Genomic DNA, 12025 nt, shown 5'->3' with positions numbered 1-12025 from the left:
GGGAACGTATTGCATATACTATTAAGAATTATATCTATATTGCAATTGTTGTCAGCAATTTTGATAAAAGTTTCATGTTGTTGTTAATTATTTAGTTCTGTAACACTATTCGTCCGCCCGGTTTCATATTCAGTATTTTTTAATTTTTAAGAAACGAAACATTGGTACTTAAAACATAGCAGAAGTAGGCAGAATAATACTATTCGGAATGGAAGATAGAAAGAAGATTGTGGGACATAACATAACTATCAACATTTAAAAAAAAATAATAATATATCATCCCTAACTTTAAGCATCCCAAACAAGTAAATGGTGACTGTTCAATTATTTAAAATGCGTAGTTTCAGAAAATATGAAGCTAATTTAACTGTAATATTGATAGAAATACCTTTTTTTGTTGAAACCATTGAGATATACATATGGAGACGACACCGCCTACATCACTTATGTTCCGCTCAACATACGCCATATGGCGTACTTAACTGCACGCTCATTTTTTTTGTTTTAAAGTGAAAAGCATCAAATATGCCTTCGTGTGTGTTACGATACTGCACAAATAATTGAAAAGTGCAAAGGAATTACTTTCATCGGTAAATACGAAGTAATATTATCTCATTGGTTGAAACTCTTTCCTTTGATCCGATCAATGTTTTACCACAGATTTGCCTTCGAATAACGATTTGAAAAAACGTCGTTATCTTCTGACGATTAACTAGAAAAATAGGTGACGTTTCCTCTCTGATTTTAATCTTAATACATAAACTACTTATATTAATCACAACGAGCAATACTTTCTAAAATCACGCGGCACTTACATGTAAACATTTCACACCTTTTACTACAAACAATGGAATATTAATTTTCTCTGCTCGATAACGATAAGAAACGTTAAGTCTAACTCTTACATTTATCTTCGACGTGCTAACTGGAACTAATAATAGTCATCTGTTATGAAATTCCCACTGCTGAGACTAGGCTTTCTCTGGGTGATTGATCCACTTTACACTATCTCACTTTTATTTTGTAATACAAAGTATCATAAAACAAATAAGATTATGCATGTGGGAGTAAATAGCAGTTAACATGAATTAGCGGATGAAGCTATCGCATATCGCCTCTTAATATATTACCATAGTAGTAATATATTACTATGAATTGTGATATTACTAAAGAAGGCATTGGTATACATATAAAAATTCCTAAACAAACTTACTTATCCTTAAAAAAACCTGCGGCTATACGTCTCAATCTCTTTGATATGATGCAAATAATTGCATGTTGTATTAGTTAGTTGCAATTACGTTTTACAGTTACAAGTGCAAATTCAGTATCAATAAGGGAATAACTAGCTGTGTGTCTTTCAGTAATATAAAAAGGTTATTAGAAATAATGAAAATCGTTGCACTGATAAGATTTTTTAATAATTATAATTATTTTATAAAAACGTATTGCCAACGTGCTTGTGCGTGTGAGTCGTGTGCGTTGATTTCAATCGAAAGTATTGTTGGTCGTGGTGGTTCTTTTTTCCGTATTTGGTGGTTAAATAAAAGCCCTATTATAATTTATAACTTCCTTTCATTTCATTCATCTAATCATTCTCTAAATTGGTCACGTTGGAAATACTACGATCCGTTTTTGTTTAAAAGCTAGGCGGCAAAACGTATGCCTTTAATCACACATTTTTATTTAAGTCCTCTCAACCAATTTTTCATTATTCTTTAGACTTAAAAAAGTTTTACATTCGATTTTCTACACGAAAAACTCAAACTTTTTTTATTATAACAATGTACATTGAAATAGGATTAGTCAGGTTCACATAGTATTTGTTCCAAAAGGCTCTTCAATGCTCTACATACAAAATACTCATCTAACAAAGGCATTTTTTATTATAACTGACCTAGTCCCAGATTCATATCCACCCCGATATAATGAATATGAATGATAAAATATGTAACAAAGTCACACCGTGTCGTGACTGGCTGCATTTCGACGATACAATAATAGCGATTCTTCCGACGTTAACTCCACTAGAACGGTTTCGCGAGTCGTTCACGAACATTACCCACGCAACGTCTATTATATTGTCAAAAACCACTATTAGTTGGAATTTGAACGATCCGATTCGCAGAGCATCGCTTGCATAACAATTAACAATATTTATAACTTATATCTCCATCTTAATACGATTGTTATCAACGTAACAAATTAGCTGCTCTATGTTAAAGCATTAAGATTCCTTTCATCTCGCAAATGTTTTATACAACTCAGAAAATGTAGCTTTCTAAAATTCGCAATAAAAATGTATTTAAAGAACCGATAACCGTTAGCATCCATCGAATGAAATTTTACGATTTTCGATTAAACGAATGCCGATAATAATCGATTTTAGGGAATGCCTTTGCCCATTTACCCTTTTCGACGGCAAACTTTTTGTGATCTCAAATTCAATTACTAATTTTTCGTCATGTTGGAAATTTTGCAAGATGTTTTTAATTCTAGAAGATGAAAATATTTGCCTTGGGTAATGGGTTACGTCACGTTTGTTACACGGTATTAATTAGCAAAATTTGCAAAAGTTGAACTAACATTAACAACATCGCTTTTGTTTTCTTTAATGATGTATACAGGGTGTCCCACTAGTATACGTAAAGCAGTATATCTACTTTCGTGCCGTTGAAGATTTTTTGTACAAGTTACGTAAAAAATATTGCATTATAATCCCAATAACAAACTTAAAGGCAAATCTCAATTATAATTATTTAACAATAAATGATAATTTACCTAAAAACGGTATGAAAGAAGAAAATAAGGACAGAAATGCACTCTTATATAAATTACAGCCATAAATCCCTACGAAACTTTAAAATGACTTGGAGATAAATCCAAAGTTTCTCAACTCGGATTTCTTTAATTTATTTGTTTCAACTTTAAATAATTCAGTGCAAATGAATATTATGCGGTAAAATTAATAATATGTAGAAATATATTCTCTCACTGAAAATTAAATAAATTGAGAAGAAATGATACGTAATCACTATCGAGTTTCTAAATAACATTAAATAGGTAATAAGTAATTATATAATCTAGTTCTAAATAAAAGAACGTAAAGATAATATTTAAAATATATTTAACACAAACGAACTGTTTGCTAACCATAATAGTTTTTCAGTATCTATCCTATCTAGAATTTTATTAAGACTTTTCATGTAACCAATTACGGATTTAAAACGTAAAATCTTCTGTAAAAAGTAGGTTACCAATTGAAATTCTAATTTCTAACATTGAAATAATCTGCCAACATTCGCATTGAATACTGTGAGTCCATTGTTCACATAATCGCTATTTTCCAAGGTAATCAAGACCAAGCAAAACCGAGTCTCGGAGAATAGATCATTATGGCCTTATCAAAATCTGAGAAAATAGTTCATCATTAGTGGATTTTTTACTCTGAAACTCTTGTTGTTCGCGTGCTGAGGTTATTAAAAGCAATGAATACAACACGCTCATTTTATGAAACTTTGTACGTATCTAACTTAATCATGAAGGAGAATTACGTCGAAGTTTTTTCATAAAACAGATGATAAATAAATTATGCTGATAGGTATGTACCTCATGCAAATTAACTGTTATATAAATTAGTATTTTGTTACAGATCAAAACGAGTGTAAGCGTAGTAGCAGCGCATCATCAGATTGGCGCGATGCGGCCGGCGGGGCCCTTGTGAGGTCCCGCCTCGCAATGGGCTCCAACATCAGCCAACACTCCGCTAAGGGTCTCAAGGGGCGCCGCGCGCGGTCCAGCGGCGATCTTTGCAATGGCGAGACAAAAAGCCAAACAGAATCCTCCATACACACGTCGGTATGCGGCTCCGTCGTCGGCGACGTTATGGGCTGGAACCGCTCCTTGCCGAACCACCTCGATGGTAACAGACACCTCGCCGACTACAGCCGTGTAAACAATAATTATGGAGAATTCGGAACGTACAATAGAAGCCACCCAAAAGGAGGCCGCGGGTTGCGGTACAGGATCTCCAAGTCGGGTAAGTAATAACATTGTTGGCATAATATCATAATGGAAACTCGCAATAGCTAAATGCGGTATTCAGCTTTAAAGACGTGGGCTAAATACATTTAGCAGCGAAATTTCGCCAATTTTCAACAAATTTCTTTAAAAGCATTCACAAAACGTGTCGCATGAAAAGAATAAAAGCAAAGCAGTTTACTCCAAATCCCATTCCAGCGACTTGAGTACTATAAACTTAAAACGGCCAAGTTTTCCGTCTAGGTACTGTAAGTGTACGACATCTAAGTGCTATTCTCAAGTATGCGGCGGCGAAAACATTTTAAAGCTCCCGATTAAAGCCCTTCTGAAGTGAAGCCTTTGTGAAACCGAGAAAGTGGGGTTGATGTAAAATGCTCGACAAAATTTATGGAAGTCAAGCTTTTCTAAAATTGAAATCTTAACACTGCGTTTAGCCGAGAATTAAGGCGAATAAATTACTTTGTACCATGACGTATTAAGGTTGCTGAAACTTTGTCATGGAATCCCGGAACGGCGAAGTTTAAAATTTAACACGGCGAAGCACATAAAGGGTGGCAATTACACCTCTTCTGAAAGTTTGACGTCGACATCTTTATAAAGTCTCCGTGTAACATAAGCTCATAAGATTATTTAATACACACCCGATTTGAAATAAGTAACTAAACGTAATGGAATAATATAACAGTGTGTTCCTACACCGTACATATCTATGTGTATTATACTCATACGTATACAAATCAAAGCGGCGGTGAGTCAAAGGAAGCATTAACGAGATTAGGAAATAATTCTCCTAAATAAACACAGCTAAAAGCGAGCGACCGATGTCAATCTGTGTGTAGCCTTATCGGATGAACTGATAAAAACGCCTAATGGCCGCGGGAGGGATCGTTTGTCTTGTTCCTCGGGGTTTCTCAACAATTTTTTCGTTAATATACATCAAAGATGTCTCTATCTTCTTTTATATTATAATGAAATATTATTTTCACTTAAGTGTTTACTAAATATTATGATATGGAAAAAATGTTTTGTGTAAGTGATACCGTTTACGCTTAAATCAATTTAATAATAACATAAAATTTTCGAATAATGTACGAATAATTGAACATAATAGATGCTAATTTAGTTAAATTTTGAAACAAATGAGAAACATTTCGAAATTAACCATCAACTGGCTAATTTGATAAAACTAAACGTCGCTTTGAAATATGCCTGATTATATGCTGTCATATTCAACTGAAAGTCCGTGCATGATGATCTCTCAGCCGTATAACACGGAATGCATTTTGGCCAGCCAGCTTTTTGTGTTTTTGTTAAGCTTATTTTTAAAACCATGTTTTACTCCTCTATTTAATGTATAAAGAGGCGAGGCTTGTGTTCTTTAATTAATAGGGTTCTTTAAATTTAAATAACCTGTTTTATATTAGATGGTGTAACTTGACAGTGTAGAGAAATTTATCTAAATAAATGGTTCTAATGAACACTTAAAGATATTCAAGCGCTCAACATCTTTGTTGCTTATAAGATTTCGATTTTTTATTTTTGACTTAGTTAAATAATACACCATAGGCCAAATAAAAGATCGAAAAAATAACCAATGAATGAGCAGCACCTATTCATCAAACTCAAACATTTTTTTTTTTATTCAACTAGACTTCGTTTAGAAGCACTTTTAAATCGTCAAAATAATTAATTACCACCTTTACCATCTCTTTATTTTTCAATTTTAAGAATACCAGTAAATAAAACACTTTGGTACACAACACACATTATCCTGTTTGTTTACGACAGAAACTTGTTAAATGGATTATGGAGTGAAATATTTCCTTAGACTGCACTTAAAATCCTTTGGTACATTTACGCCTCTTGTCGCAATGCAGTTGCTTCTATTATCTTAATCTTACGAAATTCCATTATGATGTTATTGTGTTTTTGTGCAAGCGTCAATGTTATTATTACGAATATAATAATTATTCATACTGTGCGCTCTTGTATTGTTTATAGTTTTATTTTACCAGCGTCTTCAAAATATTTTATTCCTAATATTCGATATCAAGCAGCCCTCACCCCTCAATATCTTTCTTTCCTCTTTAATTTACATTTCTGTTTAGCTTGGCTGCTTGGAATTAAGGAGTGATTTATTTATACCAAAAGATCGTATATTTTTGCATTAAAAACATAGCAATCGCTTCATGAATAGCTACCACCTTTAACAAGAATAATAATAAGCAATTTGCATATTATATTCTAGGTATAAATACCTACCATGAAATGATAATGAATATAAACACGACATCTCACTTTTATAACATTCGAAAAAATGTTTACATTAAAACGGAATTCCAAACACATTCTTGCTGTTTCGTGGCCGTAAAGATCTTATATTAGCATCACAATGCAGTGAAGCTATAAACGCAACCTATGCTGCGACAAGTTTGTATAATTCCGGCTTAGGGGTTAGCAAAACTCGGCGATGACGTCACAGACTGCGCTCCGAACGAGCAGGTCAAGGACAACCAGCCGACCGCAAACCAATACATTTATAAAATTACCACGATAAAACTGGTATATGTTTCGAATGAAAGTTATTTTAGGTCATGTTCCAATATCGGGAAATGTATGCGAAAATTCGAAAATGGAACCACTTTTAGAGTGATTCTATTAACGGCGCGGGCGTTCAAGATATTTTCCCGTTTCTGTCTAATACAGTTATGAAATCACATATTATGTAGATGCCGAAATAAACACATCTTTATCCCCGCAATTTTTCGAAATGATTCCATCGTTCCTAACTCCCCAATTTCTGAATAATAATTATTATTTATGTACCTACTCACTACACGTATATCTATAAAAATATTAACCAATTACTAATTAATTAAAAATTAAAATAAAATTCAACAGAAAATATGTTTATGAATAAATATGAGGTTAACGTATACCATACACATTCCATCCAATACCACTTAACTTTTACCTCCTCACGTTTAACACGAAACCCTATAAACACTGCAAATTAACTGCCATTGACATCGAACTGTAAAGGAAGCGAATATAATAAACAAATCGCTCGCTTTATATTTATTAAAGTGCATTAATTGTTGTTCATTGCAAGCTAAAGCACTTTATAAACACTAGTGATAAATTGCAGGCTTGATCAAATATTTCGCACTCCATTTACGTTGCATTCATTTTATTTATTTGTATTTTATGTCGCAATGATTCTCTTTTATATTGAAAATTGTTAATAATGACCGGTACGCTTTAATGATTTTTTACCTTATTGTTTGCGTTATTTCTATTTTATAAGTATAAAATATTAACGGCCGTTTCCGCAGAATTTTAATTGACTTTTTGATTGAATGATATCGATTATCGTATTTCATGAATGCATGAAATCATAACACGATAGTATTTTTGTAGATATATTGTATTACCTATATTAACAACGTCTTAAATTATCACTAAAAATTACTCTTACAGAAAGAGGTAATTTTTTATTTGTAGCACAAAAGATGTGATATCTCTGAAATCTCTGAAATATGCCTATTAATAATAGGTATATTCATAATTTTTATCATAACGTTTTCTCCGTGGATTTTTTCTATTCTTAGAATCTTTCAAATTACCAATACCTTCGACGAAGGCATTTTAAAATGGAACGTGCCCACTTATTTCAATAATCTTTGTTTTAAATTATTAACTAATTTTAATCCATCTTATCGTTAACCGCAGATATTTCCCTGCAGATTAAAAAGCTACTTTTACACGATACCCATAGAACGACTTAAAACTTCGTTAATTTTTTACGAGTCTACAAGAGAGCGGTCGAGGAAAGTTTAATTCTCTTCTAAGTGAAGAAGTTCCTTATAAAAAGGTTTCACATAACTTGGCTATTGTATTTCCTGCATTTTCTCCACTGACTTTTCTTTTAATGTTTACGTTTTTATACTTTATTATTACATCTTCTATTGTTATCATATCTTTTGTTATCTGAAAATAAACTTGTTTTTTACGCACTTATTATAATGATTCATTTGTAAATTGTGTCTTCTTATAATTGCATTTTATGAGGATCATGCTAGTTTAATTGTGTACATAATACAATTATATTTAACAAGACGTAGTAGAAACCTGAAATATAAAAATATTAATGTTCTATGAAAAATATTTTCATTGAGGTTACTGTGAAAAATGTTTGTAAATGAGGGCGACACGATTCTTTTGTTACGCTTATCACGTTTTCATAATTTTGGGACGAAGCATCTTTATATTGTCCAATGAAAATCTAGCAAAACTTTAAACATAAAAAACAGCCCATTTTAAAAATATTAGACAATTAGATTAATACCATGATATCACAAGTATCTGAATTTTTATAAAAACTTATCTCAAACTAACTAACTTAACGTATATAGATACGTACGCATATTTTCCCATCAGTAAAATAATTCTTGGTCACGGAAATACGGAATACATATTATTTAGATATGAAGTAACTGTTCTTGATCTAATAAACGCTAAACAGAAACCTTAATTGTATTTATATTTACCTAACCTCCTTGTGCTAAAAAGTAGGAAATTAGCACAACTTTTTGTAGACGTTTTATCAATTAAATTATTTCTTAACGATTAATTTAACTTGATTTTTTTAAGAAATTCACTGTAATAATTTTCTTTGACAATAAAATTAACAACAACAAATTGTATAAAAATATTATTTTAACATATCGATATAAACATTCAAGATTTTTTAAAAAATATATAGATGAAGTACTAAAAGCAAGCTTTAAGAAAATATATTCATCGTATCTTATCAAGCTAGCTGCACGGTAATAGTGAAATGTATTGTATAATATGATTCTTATTCGGAGCGTACAAAGCCAATTCTTTGTAGTGTTCATTGTAAATAAAACATGGCGAGGAATAAATCAATGTTCGTAACCGAGACAACCGGCTAACTAATCTACAGCACGCGAAAGCTTCGTTTTTAGTTCACATTGTATGTTAACAGAAAAACTTTATTTTAACGAGAACTCAAAATAGTAATTAACAGGCTATCACGCAACGATGGGCGGTAGCGTTTCCTGAAATTAAAGATCATGTTCATACGGTTTTTATAACGAATATAAAACGGATATTTTTAATTAAACGAAACCTGGTATATTTATAAAAAAATTCTTACTGATATGATTAACAAGAAACATGTCTATATAGCCTCTATTTAAAATGCTGAAATATTATCTTGCCGTTATGTATTGATTACTTGTACACTGAATTGTCCCTCAACTTCTTCTGTCCTCCATTAAAACGATAGTTCTATAACTGGGAGTTATCAAAGTTCAACTGTTGCATAACTTATCTGATGTGAAATTTGAAAAGGAATAATATTCCAACACGAAAAACTTATTAGCAATGCAAATATTTCTTCAGTTTCTTGAAATCGAATTCTTTTAAAATTTGATGAAATTTGAAAATAAATGAATGCCTTCAAACAAAAAGTTTCCGCAACTTTCTTGTTGCGAAATAGGAGTGTAATCGACGAAACATTATATTATTCTTAGTATTACTTTAATGTTCATTGTTGTTTCAGGTGTTTTTCTTTAAACTAGAATATTAGTAAAGTGATTTTCAAAAAATAAATGCTAATTATTTAGATGATTCGGCAGCTTGCCTTCATTATTCTCTCCTTCTGCGCCATTGTCTTCTTTTTATCTCATAAATTTTTTTATGAATTCCTCATTGTTGGCCAAAAAATAAGAAACTAGGAAAATAAAAAATAAGAATAGATTACTTCAAAGATTTTGATAATTCAAAAGCCCACGTGGTGTTTACGACTGCTAGCTTACTACTAATGTTACTCTTATTAAAATACATTATAAGTTTATATTTTGAATTTTATCGCTAGTAGTAAGCTAGCAGTATTTTATTTTTTGGCTAACAAGTTTAACAAAGACAATTATAACATTAAATGGGTAACAACAATCCTATTGTACTCTCAATGGTCTAGTCCAATTAGCACAGAAACCTAATATATAAATATATATTTTTTGACAGGTTCCGATGCAGAGCCAGTATGGAAACTCCAAGACCCTGGTTTCGACCAGGGCTACGGTTCAGAGAGGTCGCCAGAGGACGACTACGTTCCTCCCATCCCACCGGCCATATCCCTCGAAGAGTATGAAGCTGAGTTGCGTGCCATATATCCATTTATCACGGATGGTAAGATGTTTTTTAATCACTTTGCTGACGAGAAAGGGTGAGAGGAAATCGTGAAAGTATGGGTTTTTACCAAAGTATGTATGGGTGATCATACTTTTAAATACTGTTTCACAGAGTTTGATGCAATGGTATATTTAAAATTAACGAGACAGATCGTTATTTTTTTATCCGTTACCTACAAAAATTTATTGTATATACATGGATTCTAATGATAATTAAACATTGTTAACAATAATAAGGTATAAAATATTAAATAATTATAAGACGACCTTACAACATTTTCGACTCTCATGCACCACTATATGCATATTCTACAGACTACACTAACATAATATCTAATAATGTTTATTTTTTAATTAAATTACTATCTGATAAGTATTGAATATTTACTCGCTTCGTAAACATTTGAACTGATCATATCTTATAAACAAATACATTGCTCTAAAATATATTATCACCCTATACGAATACATAAATAACCTTATTCCAATATATTCTTGTTTGAAAACATCGGCTTTTTTCTCTCAGATAAACGAAAAATACATATAAACATGATAAGATTTATTATAACTTGCGAATATAAAATATGAACGCAATAACCCTCATACACATAACACACTTGGCATAACTGCTTCGAGCTCAGTAGATATTGAAACACTCGATTTTCAAGAGCTTGAACCAACTTTAAAGAAAAATCGATTTTATGTTCAAAACATAAAGATTTACTTGTTTTGGCCGTTTAAATGTGTTACGTAGGTGAATCAGCTTGTTTTCGGAAAGTATCATCCGAATTGTTTTACAAATTGATGTGCTGTTTTTGAACTACTTGGTTATTTTAAAACGTAGAACAACCGTTAAATCTTGATGGTTCTCAATAACCACCTACAAAACAACATAATTTAGATCTAGGTTTTAGGGAGGTTTTAGACAGATCCCCAGATGGAAACAATAACCTACTTCCATTCACGAAATTAAACAATCAGCCATTAGTATTTATAATTTGTAACAATTTACATAATGTACAATATTTATGATACATAAAGAATCATAGAATTAATTTGCTACAATAGTAACTACCTAGTTATACTTATATTCAGTTTGAAATAATCATTATATTTTAGTGCTTATCTCAAGGTATATTTTAAATTTTTAACTTTGAATAATGAATCACTGAATCTTAGGAACCCAAAAAAAGTCGAAGGCCTCATGCTTCTGTTGCACTCCGTCCAATATAAATATAAGTACCTAGCATAAAATATCATTGTTACTACACAAGTAAAACACTTATGATATTTATTTATTCCAAATCATTTCAATACACGTGCTATCTGTGTTTCAACCTGAAACATCTGCAGTGCAGGCTGCATAATTGGATAAGAAAATTTTGTAGCTCAGAAACTATGTAGTAGAAACCCTAGAAATTTTCTAAAGCGAAAAATATCGCTCGCTAACGAACATATTGAACGCAATCTATTTCACTTAGTTTATTTCAGCGATGCTACCGATGATAAATTGTATTTGCTTTATAGATATTTAGAAAATATATTGCTTGAGGTAACGTGTGTTAAAAGTTTTCATATAGGTGTATGTGAGATATATCAAACTTCTTACATATTAATATTACGTACGAAAAATTGAAAAATATTTATAACTTGACTCGATCTCTATCATTTACTTATGAGGACAGAGTATCAAAAATTGGTGAAAATTTGTTTATATTATAAAGTTCAATGAAGTTATAGGCTATTGTGGCTGGTGGTACTAA

At 31.5% G+C, this 12025-nt stretch overlaps 1 protein-coding gene across 3 annotated transcripts in view; it reads left to right on the top strand.

Moving 5' to 3' along the window:
• LOC123694068 overlaps positions 1–12025 on the top strand; it is a 62810-nt gene that overhangs the window by 15035 nt on the left and 35750 nt on the right. For all 3 annotated transcript variants that reach the window (XM_045639368.1, XM_045639369.1, XM_045639370.1), the window contains exons 2-3: positions 3653–4039; positions 10096–10260. In XM_045639368.1, coding sequence (XP_045495324.1) covers positions 3653–4039; positions 10096–10260 — 552 coding nt within the window. The remainder of the gene's footprint in view (positions 1–3652; positions 4040–10095; positions 10261–12025) is intronic.

The sequence above is a fragment of the Colias croceus genome, chromosome 8 (genome assembly GCF_905220415.1).
Source record: "Colias croceus chromosome 8, ilColCroc2.1".
Classification (NCBI taxonomy): domain Eukaryota; kingdom Metazoa; phylum Arthropoda; class Insecta; order Lepidoptera; family Pieridae; genus Colias; species Colias croceus.
The sequence above is the reverse complement of the archived record's forward strand: the minus strand, read 5'-3'. Positions and strand labels throughout refer to the sequence as shown.